At 56.8% G+C, this 14,230-nt stretch overlaps 1 protein-coding gene across 1 annotated transcript; it reads left to right on the forward strand.

Annotated features, from left to right (window-relative positions):
- Nucleotides 1-472: 472 nt before the first annotated feature.
- On the forward strand, nt 473-10,269 carry HS3ST2 (heparan sulfate-glucosamine 3-sulfotransferase 2). Its single transcript, XM_065733036.1, has 2 exons — nt 473-945; nt 9,116-10,269. The coding sequence occupies exons 1-2, from the start codon at nt 473-475 to the stop codon at nt 9,732-9,734; spliced, it is 1,092 nt and encodes a 363-aa protein (XP_065589108.1). The 3' UTR covers nt 9,735-10,269.
- Nucleotides 10,270-14,230: the final 3,961 nt, after the last annotated feature.

Consider the following 14,230-nt stretch of genomic DNA (forward strand, 5'->3'; position numbering starts at 1 on the left):
CCCGGCGCAGCGGAGGAGCGAGACCGGTCCCCGTTGCGGTCCCGTCCCCGTCCCGGGCGGGCGGGTGCCCCGCGGCGCGGCTCGAGGGAGGCTGCGGCCGCGGTGCGATCGCGGGGGCTCCGGGAGGAGCTGACGTCAGGCGGCCCCTTAAATAGCAGCGCAGCCGCCTCTGCCCCGGCACTTCCCGCGGAGCCGAGAGCCGCAGCCGCGCCCGCCGGGGATGGGAGCGGCGGCGCCGGGGCCGCCGGCGCGCGGGGACCGGGGCGGAGGGAGCAGCCCCCCGGGGCGGCCCGGCCGAGCCGCCGCCTAACCGCGGGCCATGCCCGTGCCCGTGCCCATGCCGGAGCGGCCCCGCCGGGAGCGCGGCGCCGGCCCCGCCGCGGGGCCCCGGGGGCAGCGGCTCTCCCCGCCGCCGCGCTGAGCCGCGCCGGGCCGGGCCGCGCCATGCCCGCCGGCGTGGCCCCATGGAGCCATGGCGCATAGGGCGCCGAGCGGGCGGGCCGTGGCTCCATCCCGGCGTCTGGCGAGGAGGGTGCTCTTCCTCTTCACGCTGTCGCTGTCCTGCTCCTACCTCTGCTACAGCCTCCTCTGCTGCTGCGGCGGCCCCGCCGCGCCCCGCGCCCGCTGCGCGCCCGCCCGCAGCTCCGCCGCCGCCAAGAAACTTCTGCAGAAGTCGCGGGCGTGCGGGAGATCTCCCGCAGAGCCTCCGGGCAGCGCCGCGCCCGCACGACGCCCGCGGGAGCCCCCGGAGCCGCCCGGCGGCAGCGCCCCGGGCCCGGCCCGCCCGGGCAGCAAGCGGCTGCCGCAGGCCATCGTGGTGGGCGTCAAGAAGGGCGGCACCCGCGCCGTGCTGGAGTTCATCCGCGTGCACCCCGACGTGCGCGCCCTGGGCACCGAGCCCCACTTCTTCGACCGCAACTACGACCGCGGGCTGGAGTGGTACAGGTGAGCGGTGCCGCGGGAACGGGAACGGCCCCGGGAGAGGCATCGCCCCTCCGCTGCCCGCCCGGCTCGGGCTCCCACACCTCTCTGGGTCGCGCGGGGACTGTGGGCGGACGGGATCGCGACTCTGCGTCCCCGGGGCGAGGATGCGCGCTGGCGGCTGGAGAGGTCCCGGCGCGGCAGCCCGGGCGGTGCCGCCTCTCCGTCTCATCTGAGGAAGCACACACCGGTGAGGAGCTGTCCCGCGACCTCCCCGGTACCGCAGCCCTGCGCAGCGTCCCTCGGAGCCCCTCTGCCGACAGCTTTTATCTCGGGGACTGAGGGGGCAGAACGCGCCGTGTGCCTCGTGTCCGATAAGCGCGCGTGTGCCCGCGATCCCTCCTAATTCGCGGAGAACAGCGAGCGCATCTCCAGGAGGAGATGGTGAGATTCTGTATTTAAGTAAAGGCTTTCGTGGACTGTTCGGTGATGCTCAGCGAGGCAGAGGGAGCTCATCCACACCCACAGCTCAGGCTGCATGCCAGCCAGTTCCTGCTCAGCGTGCTGCTGCGTGCTGTGCTGCTCCCAGGGAGGGCCGAGTGCTCGTGGGACAACGGCCCCGGGAGGCAGAGGATGCTCAGTCAGGCCCAGAGCTTGTGAGTGTGCAACAGGGGAGGATGCCTGGCACGGGGTAGCACAGCTGGCCGTGGGGCTGTGCACGCTGCTCTGCTCTCTTCCCCTCTCCCAGCCCTGCTGTCTCAGCAGTGGTTTTCCAGCAGCGATGTCAATCCATCCCCAAGCGGGGTGGTGCTCATCGGCTGCTGAATGAGTTGGGAGGCACTGAGATGCGATGCTCGCTCTTGGCCCTTCTGGGATCCCTGTGTTTGTCTCTGTGCAGGCCAGACATGAGTCATGCCTGTGGCGTCAGGATGCTGCTTGCTGACTGCGAGTGGGTCAGAGCTGCTCTGTGTACCGCTGGGGTGCTGGGCTAGTGCTCCAGCATCCCTGCCCATGGAGCCAGCCCCAGCTCTGCTCCAGGAGGGCTGTCAGGGTGCAAGCAGCCACCGTGCACCAGGATCATGGTGAACCGTGTAGCCAGAGGTGTGCTGCTCCGTGTGCAGTGAATCTGCTGGCCCGTGATTGGTGAGCTAGCACGGGTGCAGGTGGAGAGCTCTGAAGCCTTTTCCCTTTCCTAAAGGATCTGCAAATTGCCCAAAAGCCCTGAGAGGCGATTCCGCAGACAGGGACAGGAGCAGCAGCAGTTTGGCCAAAGGGCTCCAGTGTAGCAGGATGGGTGAGGAGCAGGGTCCCGCCAAGCCCCAAGTCCAGTGGGAGCTCTGTGTGCCTCACATCTGACTGGGAAGGGATGCTGTCCTGGGCCCTGCAGGCCCCCTGGGTTACAGTGGGAGGAGGGGAGCTGGGCTCAGGGCTGAGAGCCTCTCTGACAGCAGGGGACCAAAACTCGTGGTGGTGATGAGAGCATGGCTGGGTGTTGTGAGGGTTGTGTCTAGATCAATGGAGGGATCACATCAGGACAGCGTAGACTCCAAATTGCTTCAGATAAAACAATTAAATGACACTTCCCGGGTTTTATTACTTTTTTTTTTTTTTAATCTCACAAATGTGCCAAAACTTAAGCGCAGCGGCTGCTAATGTATGAAGTGTGGAATTGATTTTACTCCTTGCAAGTGGAGCAATTAAATGTGGAGCAGGTCTAACGCTCAGCACGATGAGCCCTGCCAGGAGAGCAGGGAGCAGGGGAAGAGCAGCACAGGCACCCAGCAAGGGTCTGATGCCAGCACAGCCAGCAGCTGTCACCCACAGGAGACAGGGAATGCCCAGGGCCCACTGAGGACAGGGCTGTGTGGAAGGGTGAATGCTGTCCTTCGTGAGCAGAACCAGTGCCCAACCCCTCTGTTCCCCATGTAGCCCAGGCGCTGCCTCCTTAGCAGCCAACCAAACCCACCCTTGTCGTTCCCAATACCCATCAGCCTTTCTCATCCTCCTCACTAGCAAGAGAAACACTATAGGAAAGGTATTTTTAGCAAGATCTGTTTTAAGACAACCGAAACCAACCGGCCAGCTACTGGGCAGGATCGATTCATCACCAATTCTGGGCTCAGTGCTCAATATGGAGCTTTTCCTGCTGCAGTAGTGTGCCAATAACCTTCAATTTTTCTTTTTTTCAGAACACAAAGAAATCAGTGTCATTTAATTCCCAGTTAACTTTGAACAGCAACTTGGGGTGCAGTGTGTTCCTCTCCAGGATTCCTGCGTGACCCCATGGGACACTCCAGCACTGCTCTCATAGAGGTTTCTGGCAGCTGGGGCTCCATGGCACTGCCCAACTGTGGGCCCTGCATCTTCCCTGGGGATAGCAGAACCCCAGGTGGGAGGGAAATGGTCACGTTCACCCACACCTGCAGGAGGGAGCTGCAAACCCTGGCTCCCGCACTCCGCCTCACTAATTGCTCTCTGCTAATGGCCATGTTGGCTCTCACACAAATGGGAGCCCATTAGGTTTCACCCGACACATGACACGGACTGTTTTGTAGGCTTGACTGACAGTGCATTTTGCTAAAGTTAATTAGCAAGAAGAGAGGAAGGCAGCAAGCTTCAAGGATGCTTTGAAGTTTCCTTGACTTCAGACAGGGCTCTGGCTCAGAAGATGGGTGCCTGGCCCCATAGGGGCAGCAGGCACCCAAGAGCAGAGCATGGGGCTGCAGCCACAGCACTAACCCCGATCACAGTGCATAGAAACTTCTCCACCAGCGAGCTGGGAGAGTACAGGGAGGTACCTCCTTGCAGAGCATTGAGCCTTCGATGTTAATGATGCGTGTTCTCGTTCTGTCTTCCATGACCTTGTTTGTAAGCCCTGCAATTTGTTCCAACCTTGGTTTCATGGCATGAGATCCCGCTCAGATCCTGGCACAGCCGTGGGCCGCTAAGCTGAGAGGTGAAGGTGGACTGCTGATGCCCATCGGGGGCTGCACACAGCCTGCAGTGCCCCTGGGAGCTGCTGTGCTGCAGGACTGGCAGTGCCCCCAGCGTGCTGCATGGGGCTGCATGAAGGGCCTCCAGCTCTGGGATTTGGGGGGCAGGGATGTTCAGGGAGAGGGCAGCTGCACGGTGCCTGCGTGCGTGACGGTCAGCAGCACTGTGCCTTTTGGAAATGATTGTGTTGACTTAAAGGACACCGCAAATCTCTGGAGCGTTGGAATGATTAAAAATGAATCAGCAACAAAGTTAATTACTGTGCTCACACTGCTTTTATGCATTGAAATGTCCCTCATTATCTGTCTGTGAGCACTGGTGTAAGTTCTTTGAACATAAACATTTATTAAAGGGAGCTGCTCCATCGTTAACACCCTGCGCTGCCTGGGGTTGGGCTGGGCTCTCTCTGGGTCCCATCTGATTGTGGCACTTTCCCAGTGGGGACAGATTCTTTGTACCAAACAGCTTTAGGGGATGGTGCTGAGCCCACCCCGCTGGGCTGAGCAGCAGCAAAGCCCTGCTGCCAGGGACCCCGCAGCGCTGCCATCCACATCCCCCACTTGAGGCTGTGGCTGCTCCCAGCGCTGTGTCCCTGTGTGAGCAGCAGCTGTTCGGGTGTCAGCTGCTGTAGTGCCGTGTCCTGAAAGTCTGCTGCAATGTCACTCCGCTGGTGAGAGCTTCTTTTATCTTCCTCACACCTCAGTTTCTCACATGCTTGACCCAGTTTTGCTAAAATCTTTGCGGAGCTGTGCCTGAGCTTTCATCTACTGGCTCTGTTGGCAATCCTGCCACACCTGTTATGGCACAGCTCGGCGTGGTGTGCTACGGCACTGCATGGCTTGGCACGAGGCAGCGCTGCACAGCACAGCGTGGCATTGCAGGGCACAGCATGGCATTTGCAGGCTCTCAGCTGTGGTCACCTCGCCCCATGTCCAAGCAGCACGTCCCAGCCACGGGCACAGAGCAGGGCAGGAAGGCACTCAGCCCTCCCACCAGAGCCAGCACAGGGGATTTTTATTTTGCCAAATTAAACAGTTTGGTTTTGTGCCGACGAGTGGCTGAAGTCCAAGATTGCACACACATCAGTCTGTGGCCTCTGAGGAGAGCTCTGGCTTCACCTGCCAAATCCTCTGCACACAGCGAGCGGCGGCTGCAAATATTTGCCCGGAGCTGGCAGTGCTCCGTGCAGTACCGTGCAGGCTGAAGGCAGAGCTGTAACGGGATTACCGAGCACACGCTCCCCCCGTGCGTGCTTATCTGCAATATCTCAATCATCTGATGAATTTTTGTACAAATTTATCCCTGGGAGAGTGTTTCACGCGTGTTCGACATCAAAGCAACGTAGCCAGCAAGGGAGCGTATGTTTCTTTAATGTGGGAGTGTTGTAGGGACTGCAGGGTGCCCAAAGGCAGATTATGAGAGAATTAATAATTCAGGTCTGGGAAAGGTGCTGGAGAGAAGTTAACTCCTTCCGGGCAGGCATTGATTCACAGGTTGGGAGAGAACATTAATGCTCATCTACAGTGTACTAAAGGGCTTTAAGAATTGAGTAACTACAATAAAAATAATCTCTAATTCAAGAGGAATTAATGCTGTATCTCCAGTCAGATTAGTGCAGTGAGCGGGGGATTTGCTGGGGCTGGGGATGCCCAGCAGGTTTGATGCACATCCCAGGGTTGCACCCCAGGCAATCAGAGTGGCAGTGGGGCACCACGGAGCGGTGCAGCCCTGTGCTGTGCTGGGTGGGCTCTGCCCTCCTCCCCACGTGTCTGCAGCACTGCAGGGCCCCGCTGAGTGCCAGGGAAGGGGCTGTCAGCTGTCCCACGCTGTCACCCAAGCAGAACATGTGTGCAGGGAACACTGTGCTGGAAAGGGCTGGGGAGTGCCAGGGGTGACTGTAGGGTGCTGGTGAGCAGATGCTGGCATCCCACAGCCAAGGGCACACACAACTGTGATGGGATACCCCTGGTGGTCACTCCCAGCCTTTTTGGCAAGCACAATGAAAAGCGAGTGAAGGGGAAAGCTGAAGGCATGCACTGGGAATGGCGAGGGAGGGAGCTGCATGAGCTGTCACTAGACAGTGCCTCCTGGAAGGAGACCCCCTGCCTGCTACCACAGCCCCAGGATGTGTCCCTGCTCCCATAGCCCATGAGGGGGCAGGTTGAGGGGAGTGGCTGCTCTGCAGCTCACGCTGCTGCTGCTGCGAGACCAGGGTGGAGCTCTCTGCCACATCCTCAGTCACGTCTGTGCCCCGCTGCTCACTCAGCATCATCTTCTTTAACCTCCTCCATTTCTGCTGCGTCGCAGATTCCCTTCACCAGGACAAAGCGCTCGTGCACATGCTGCCAGATGGACAGCCCTGGCATGGTTGCTGCAGCTCAGGGTTGCTGCGAGCAATCACAACAGTGGCATCACCCTGGTCCCCAGGTGGAGCCACACAAGTGAACCTCTGAGTGCCCGGCAGCAGCCCCAGAGCCAGCAGCATTCATGTCCTACCTCTGCACATCCTGCACCTCAGCAAGTGCTGCAGTGAGCCTGGCCCTTCACTGCCACTATGCTGGCATTGCCTCTGACACTGCACAGAGGTCTGGCACCACAACCCACTGTGGGTTTAGCTAAGGAGCACCCTGGGAGGAGCCCACTGCGCCCATAGCACTGCGCAGGTGCCGAAAGCCTTCAAACCCAACTGCGCCAGCCCCGGCCTTAAAACTATGTGACATGCTATTTGTATGCAAATAACTTTCAGAATGCAAAAGTCCAAAAATATCATTTTAAAGTCAACTGTAATTAAGTTTGCAATGCATTTCCCAGCTCCTGCAGCTCTGGGGATCCCGCCGTTAACACAAAGATGAATGTGTGGATGACATTTCTCCCCCTCGCACGATTTCGCTGGTGATTTATTTATCTATTCGGGCTGGGTTTTGTTGTCTCAGCAGTCTCTGTTGTTCAGGAGCAGCAAACACCGGGAGTCCATTTAAAAAGAAAACAACTCCTGTCTCATTTCTGTAATTTATTATGTGGAGATTTTGTGTTTTTCATAATTGATTAGAACCCGTAATTTCATTTTTTAAATACATGGACCTATTAGCTCACGTAATGAAAGTCTAACAAGCCTGAAGATGAGCCATTAATGAAACAGCAGTTTTATGATTCTCCAACAATATATTGTAACAGCCATTCGCTTATAAAGCTGTCCCGCGCTGATTTACACCAAAACTTGTTTGTGATATGGAGATACCAGCAGTGGTGCCTGGCACTAAATTAGCACTTCCTGACAGTCATTAAACAGTGGGAATCATAATCTGGATTTATGGGGTTTGGAGCAGAGCAGTGGGAAAGACCAATTAAGCCACGGCTGTGCTCAGGTACCTATGTACAACATCCCTATTAATTTATGCCTGCAAATTAGTTCTCTTTCAAACAAAAGAAAGTGATGGGGGCCACAGGGCCAGCGGCACCGTGCCCAGGTGGTGCCACCCATGAGTCCCCTCCAGGCTGGGTGTGCTGTTGGATTTCTGTCTGCATCCCACACCCAGAGTCGGGGGCTGAGTACATTGCTCTGGGGACACTGCAGTAGGTGCTGAGCTGAAGGTTCCCCCCAGAAGGTCTCTGCTTGCAGCCAGCAGGCAGATGTACCTTTCCATATGGCTGTGCTGCATAGCTGGGAGGCAGCACTGCTGTGTGGGGTTATCCCGTGAGTAAACCAGTGCCCGTGCTTCCCAGCAGAACAGCTGCAGGCAGGGCTGCTGATGTTTGCTTTCTGTGACTGCTTCTGTCCTGAGGCTTTGCTGGGCGAACCCACACACATCAATAGATCCAACTCTATTAAGATGACTGCTGCACCAGCCCCTCCTGCACCTCGCTGCTCGGGTTCCCTCACATTCCCCTGCAGCTGCATGGCTTTGCCTGTCCTATTGCAGGAGCTCTGGGGGCCCACAGCCCCCACAGCCAGCAGATGCAGCAGATCCCTGGCTGCAGCATGCAGGGTTTGTTGCCAGCAAAACCTTCCTGGAGGCACATCTCACAGCTCACCATAAAGCTCTCCCCAGGCAGCATCTCCTTATGCCTTACAGCTCACAATTGAATTGTAATCAGTGAGCCACCAACTTCCACTGCGGAGTGGAAGAAGTAACAGATGCTTTTGAGCAATAAACATAATTGAAACGTAAAGTGCCTGTGAGCACAGGAGCCCCTCGGGGTGCACTCCCTAGCGGATGCCCAAGGCACTGGGCAGTGCTGCAGCCATCTGTGTCCAGCACCGTTGTTCTTTTGCTCCTTCCAAAGCCCTGAAGGTGGAGGAGAGGCTGTTCTGCTTGCAGCACAACCAAAAGGATGTCATCAGTACAGGTGTGTCCCAGACCCCTCTGCCAGTTTTTGGGTCGCTCTCTCCTCACCCTCTGTCAGTTCTGCTGATGGCAGTGCCCCCATACACCCAGTGCTGTCACAGTGGCACCGAGCCCCAGGGAGCTGGTGCCAGCCCCTGGCACAGTGTGGGCACGCTGCCCTCCTGCTGCGATGGATCTAATGGTTGACTCTGGTAGTACAAGGCCAATTTATAAATCTTTCCATCCCATTAGATTTTATTTGATTTGGATGTTCATGCGTCAAAGCAAATGATTTAATTAGTGCTAAGTGGGGCTGCCTGCCCCAGCTCTCCCGGCCCCGCAGCTCTACCTTCGCCCAGTGATGGGCACCAGGGCTGTGTGGGGCTGCTGGGGGTCAGGCATAGGTTGGGACAGCTGTGTCCCCATGGAGTGGGGCTGCAGTTGGGGCTGGCACGTGAGTGGTGGTGCCCAGCAGTGCCGTAATGCAATCGTAGCAGGGGCAATTGCAATAATTCCAGAAGGAGCAGTTATAATTTCCTTTGGAAATAGCAACCATTGTAGCAATATATGATGAATGGACTGGGGGCTCCACAGAGGTTTTTTCATGGTTAATGCCAGGGCAGAGGGCTGCAGGGTGAGCTCACACACTTCCCTCTTCACAGCAGTGCTTTCTCCTCTGTCCTGTGTGGCTCTGGGCCCTTGGGGTTGAGCGTCCCAGGTAGGCGCAGCCCCCCAGCAGCTGGGACAGAACATGACGGGGGCAGCCCCTGCAGCACGACAGGATGGAGCTGTGTTCTCCTGCCATCTGGTCCTGCTGGGAAAGGACATCCTGACAGCCTAGTTCTCCTCCTCACCACTGCATTCTCTGCTTTCAGGAGCCTGATGCCACGCACACTCGACAGCCAGATCACGGTGGAGAAGACCCCCAGCTACTTTGTCACCAAGGAGGCCCCACGGCGCATCTTCAACATGTCGCGGGACACCAAGCTGATCGTGGTGGTGCGCAACCCTGTCACCCGCGCCATCTCGGACTACACGCAGACGCTCTCCAAGAAGCCTGACATCCCCACCTTCGAGGGGCTGTCCTTCCGCAACCGCAGCCTGGGGCTGGTGGACACCTCCTGGAATGCCATTCGCATCGGGATGTACGCCGTGCACCTGCAGAGCTGGCTGCAGTACTTCCCCCTCTCCCAGATCCACTTTGTCAGCGGGGAGAAGTTGATCACTGACCCGGCTGGGGAGATGGGCAAGGTGCAGGACTTCCTGGGCATCCGGCGGGTCATCACCGACAAGCACTTCTACTTCAACAAGACAAAAGGCTTTCCTTGCCTGAAAAAAACAGAGAGCAACAGCTCACCACGCTGCCTGGGCAAATCCAAGGGGAGGACTCACGTGCAGATAGACCCCGAGGTGATAGAGCAGCTTCGGGACTTTTACAGACCTTACAACATCAAGTTCTATGAGACAGTTGGGCAGGACTTCAGGTGGGAATGAGCAGCCGGGAGCAGAGCTGCGTTGGTATGAGCAGCAGTCTTCCACGGGGCAGTGGGGGGGCAGGGCCAGGACTTGCACCAACTCCATCCTTCCTGCAGCCACGGCACAGCAGGAGGAGGTGAGAGAGCTGCGGGGTGAGGGGGCCAGGACCGCAGCATCCTGCTGCAGCTGCAGGGCAAGTGCCACAGGTGCTGCCATCCCAATTCACAGCTGTGGAGTCCCTTGTGGAGGTGCTGTGGTGATGGCCCCACTTTCAGGGTATGTCCCTCCTCAGCACCCCAAAGGGAGCTGGGGCACCTGGGAAGCCCCCGGTGCATGGGACAGAGGATGTGCCCGGGGCTCTGCCGCCCGCTGCCATCTGACCCTGCAGAGCAGTGCGGCCATCAGGAGGGTGAGATGTATCTGCTTGAAACAAAACGTCTTTGAAACATGTTGTACCGATATTTTGTCCTGTGAATAAAGCACAGAATCCTGCTGTTACGGGTACTTCAGTGGCACTAGCGTCCTTGTTCAGCATGTGATCCCTTGTGTAAATAAAAGCAGCTACCACTGGTCCTTACGCATGGGCTTTTCTTAGGGCAACCTCCTCTGTGTTTGGAGCAGTCCCATGGCATCCTGCTCCCGGCCATGCTGGTTGTGTACTCATGGCCCTGTCTCATCCTGCAGCTCTCCATCTCAACAGGTTATTAGCAGTCACAGTAACGAGCACCACTGGTCATGCATATCAACGGCAGCTCTTGCTGGAGAGATGTTATCTGCCTTCCTGAATGTTGGACTGTTTGAATCATCTATTGATTTTTGCAGTAAATCTCAGGCATTTCTGTCAAAGGTTGCAATTTACCACTAGCATCTAAATCCCAGTGAGAGCCTGAGCTGCATCCTGCCCTGCCTGCAGGCAGCCCCATGCCCATAGCGACCACCATGGAACCATTAAGGCTGGAAAGACCTCTGGGATCACCAAGCCTAACCCCAGCCTGTCCCACCGTGCCCACCAACTGCGTCCCTCAGTTCACATCTCCACGGTTCTTGAGCACCTCCAGAGTTGGTGACTCTACCACCTCCCTGGGCAGGCTGTGCCAGTGCTGGACTGCTTTTCCTGAGCTTTCCTGGGACTGATTCCTGTGCAAAGAGTTCTGATATGAGCAGCTCAGAGGTAATTCATGGCCATTTTACAGCATCTTCCCTGCATACCTCCCACCATCCAACAGCAGCAGATGCAGATAGCTGGGGAACACCCAGCAGTGTGGCCCCAGGGACAGCTGTGGGCGGGCGGTGGCCAAGGGGGATTATCAGGGGCATGGGATATCTTCTCATATGATTTTTTCCCTTTAAAGGAAAAAACAAAAACACATTCACAGCAAGACTCTAAATCCCAAGCTTGCAGTGAAGAAGCCATTTCCAATCCACTACAAGAAAGCAGAAGGTGCTGGGCTAGACTGATCCCCTCAACAATGCCGTATTAGTGGGAAATTAGAGCTGGAGGCTGAGGAAACTGCTACAGTATCAAACAATTACTTTACATCTGTCCTTACAAATGTAGGGGGCGGAAACAGCCTTACATCAAGTATTGAATTTCCAAGGGTTAAGCAAATGAAGGCTCAGGAAGGGCTCTGCTGAAGATGCTGGTCATATTTAGGGCTCCTAAAATGGGGCTGTGGGAGGGCATGGGTGCCAGCACAGAGCTGTGTCCCCTTGAGCATCCTGAATGCCGCTGGGTCCTGAGTGCACTACATGGAGCCCTCCAATGCGCAGCGTGATTTCAAGCAGCCCAGATTACAGGGACTAATCCCCTCCCAGTGGCTAAATCAGCCCAAAGCCCTGGCTTAGGGAGTGCCAGGAGTGTCCATAAGCACGTGCAGGGTCAGGGAGGAAGAGATGAACAAGGGTCAGGGCAAGCAGCAGCTCCCATCCACTCCGCATAGCAGTGGGCAGCAGGGATGGAGCTGGCAGGGGCTAGGCACAGTGCTGCGCCCACATCCATAGGAGGGGCAGTCAGTGCTAATGGCACCCACACAGAGCCCTGCGAGAGGAGGACATGCAGGGCAGTCCGAGGAAATTGGCTTTGGTCCTGAGAAGCATCCATGTGATTTAATGGCCATAATAGGTGGTAGGAAAATGCTTTAGGAGTGAACTTTACAAGCCAGCATGTAAATTGTAACGGCTGCTGTATAATTTTTATGGGTATGCAATTTCTGTCCCCTGTGTTTTGGTTAAGGGCGGCAGAGCACTGTGCTGCAGCGTGCGTCAGGGCTTGATGGAAACGTCCGTGGACAGGATGGCACAGCAACATGCGTGCCAAGTTCAGAGCACTGCATCCAGCTGCACGTGAGGGGGGATCAGGCGTGGGTGTCAGCGCTCACGTTCAGTGCACAGGGACACAGTGCTGCCACCGCAGCGCAGCTCAGGACAGGCTCTCCCTTGGCAAGAGGATGCCTGCTCCTTCTGTGCTGCTGCAGGACCGTGTGGGGCTGCAGGGCTCAGGGGCACTGCCACAGACCCCCAGTGCTGCAACCCTGCAGCCATCGCGTGCTCTGTGTTGTGATCGGATCGCTCAGGCTTGAACCCCCAAGAGGGGCTGTTTAATATTTATCAGCTCATAAATACTTAAACATAATGAATGCGACTTAAGTGGTCCCCGGTCCTGTTTATGCTGAAGAGCTCTTGAGCCATGCTGGGTCAGTGGAAACCTGTCCTCTCTCAGCAAGACCCCGGCAAAGGCAGGGGGTGGCTGTGAGCTAGCAGCTGCGGCCCACTGCCGTGCTCCTCCTCTGTGTGCTGCTGCTTGGTGGCACCAGGGGTTGAGGTGTCCCAGCCACGAGCAGCACACTGCACCATGCAGCTCCGGGCTGCTTGTTGGATGACATCACAGTATTTTCAGTTGCTCAAGAAGCATCGTTCGTCTCTCAAACTGAGGTGGGATCATGTACCTGTAAGCACTGAGAAAATTTCATTAACGTCTTCTTCATTAATATAATTCACCTGCAGTGCTGGCTCCATGTTTATGGGCTGCAGCAGGGAGCAGGAACTAAGTGAGATCCTTGGAGCTGGGGGGAACCTCAGCTACATCCCACCCAATTTGAAAGCTCTGTGACCTGGGGTTGCTGCTGGGCTGGACAGATGGACACAAGGATGGATGAAGGGACAGACAGACCCACAGACAGACCCACGGATGGACACGCTGCTCCCTTCCTATTGCAGAAGTCAATCTGATTTCTCTTTAATGTGAACCACTAAGGTAACTGTATAAATTGATCACTCCTCTGAAGCTCTTCCATTCACTTAGGAACCACGTCCACCCCATCCCCGGGTCACTCCACAGCCCCTCCTGCGATGCTCTCAGGAACTGCCCTGTGGGATGTCAGCTCCAGGCCCTGTCCTGCTCCCAGCCCCTCCGTGCTCAGCTCTCAGCACAGGGTGCTTGCCCACGGGCTGGTGCTGACTGCTTCCACTCCCACCCACCCGTGCCTCTGCACTTACACAGAGTTCTAACGACCTTTCTCTCCACCCAAGAGGAGCCGGGCAGCAAATAAATGCGCTCATTAACAGGAACCTCTAACCCCTTGGAAATGATTAACGCTCAGGCAAGAGTTGGGATGGTGATGCATTCAAGTAGGTCAGACTCCTTCGTTGTGTTTTACCAGGCTGCTGCAGCCAGCAGCAATGTGCTGTCAGTGCAGCCCTGCACAGTTGTCACCATCCCCAGTGGTACCCCCATCCCCAGCAGTGCCAGTGCCAGTGCTGCTGCCCCGCCGTGCAGAGCCAGGTGAGTCCCTAGAGGCATGGGCACAGCCACGATGACACAGGCACCCCCTGACACCCCACACACCGATGGGCACGGTTAATTCACTTTGAAGCTTTTCCAAGTTCTTCCATGAGCTCTGTTCAGTGCTCCAGTGAACAAGAGCATGAGAAAATGAAAGAATATGATGGTATCAGCACTGCATTGAAGTCCGGGCATCACTGCATAATTCATCACCTGACAGCTAATTAACCAGCTGCCCAATTAGGATGGCTCCCCACAGCCCGGGCATTGCCATGCTGAGCCAGAGATGGGTACAGAGTGCAGGGACGGCTGTGAATGCTCCCGGAGTGTTTCAGCACTGACCAGGAAATGCTGGCCCTCGTCCCCTGTGAGGAAACCATCCCCAAAGGCACTGGTGGCAGTGCCTGGTCATGGGGCTGGTTCCAGCCCGCCCAGCAGCAGCTGCACAGCACTGGGGACACAGGGACAGTGGTGATGGCGGTGCTGCTTTCTGCAGCCACGTGTGCTCAGCAGTAATGGCAGCAATGCCCACATGCTGCAGGGCTGGTGATAAGGATGGCTCAGGTATAAATATTTACCCAGAGATTGAACGGATTCAGCTGAGTTCATTCCTATTAGAGGGTCTGTTAGTAATTATCTGAATATGCGTGATTACCTGGGGACCTATAATCTGCCACAGTAATGAGTTCAATGGCTGATGTGGCATAACAAACAGGAGGGGGAGGGGGCAGGC

This window comes from Cyrtonyx montezumae, unplaced genomic scaffold (genome assembly GCF_038088225.1).
Source record: "Cyrtonyx montezumae isolate F1298 unplaced genomic scaffold, pur_monq_1.0 scaffold_16, whole genome shotgun sequence".
NCBI lineage: Eukaryota > Metazoa > Chordata > Aves > Galliformes > Odontophoridae > Cyrtonyx > Cyrtonyx montezumae.

Coding starts and splice junctions, on each gene's coding strand:
- HS3ST2 (XM_065733036.1), top strand. CDS start 473: ATGGCGCATAGGGCGCCGAGCGGGCGGGCCGTGGCTCCATCCCGGCGT. Junction 946..9,115: donor CGCGGGCTGGAGTGGTACAG/GTGAGCGGTGCC, acceptor CTCTGCTTTCAG/GAGCCTGATGCCACGCACAC.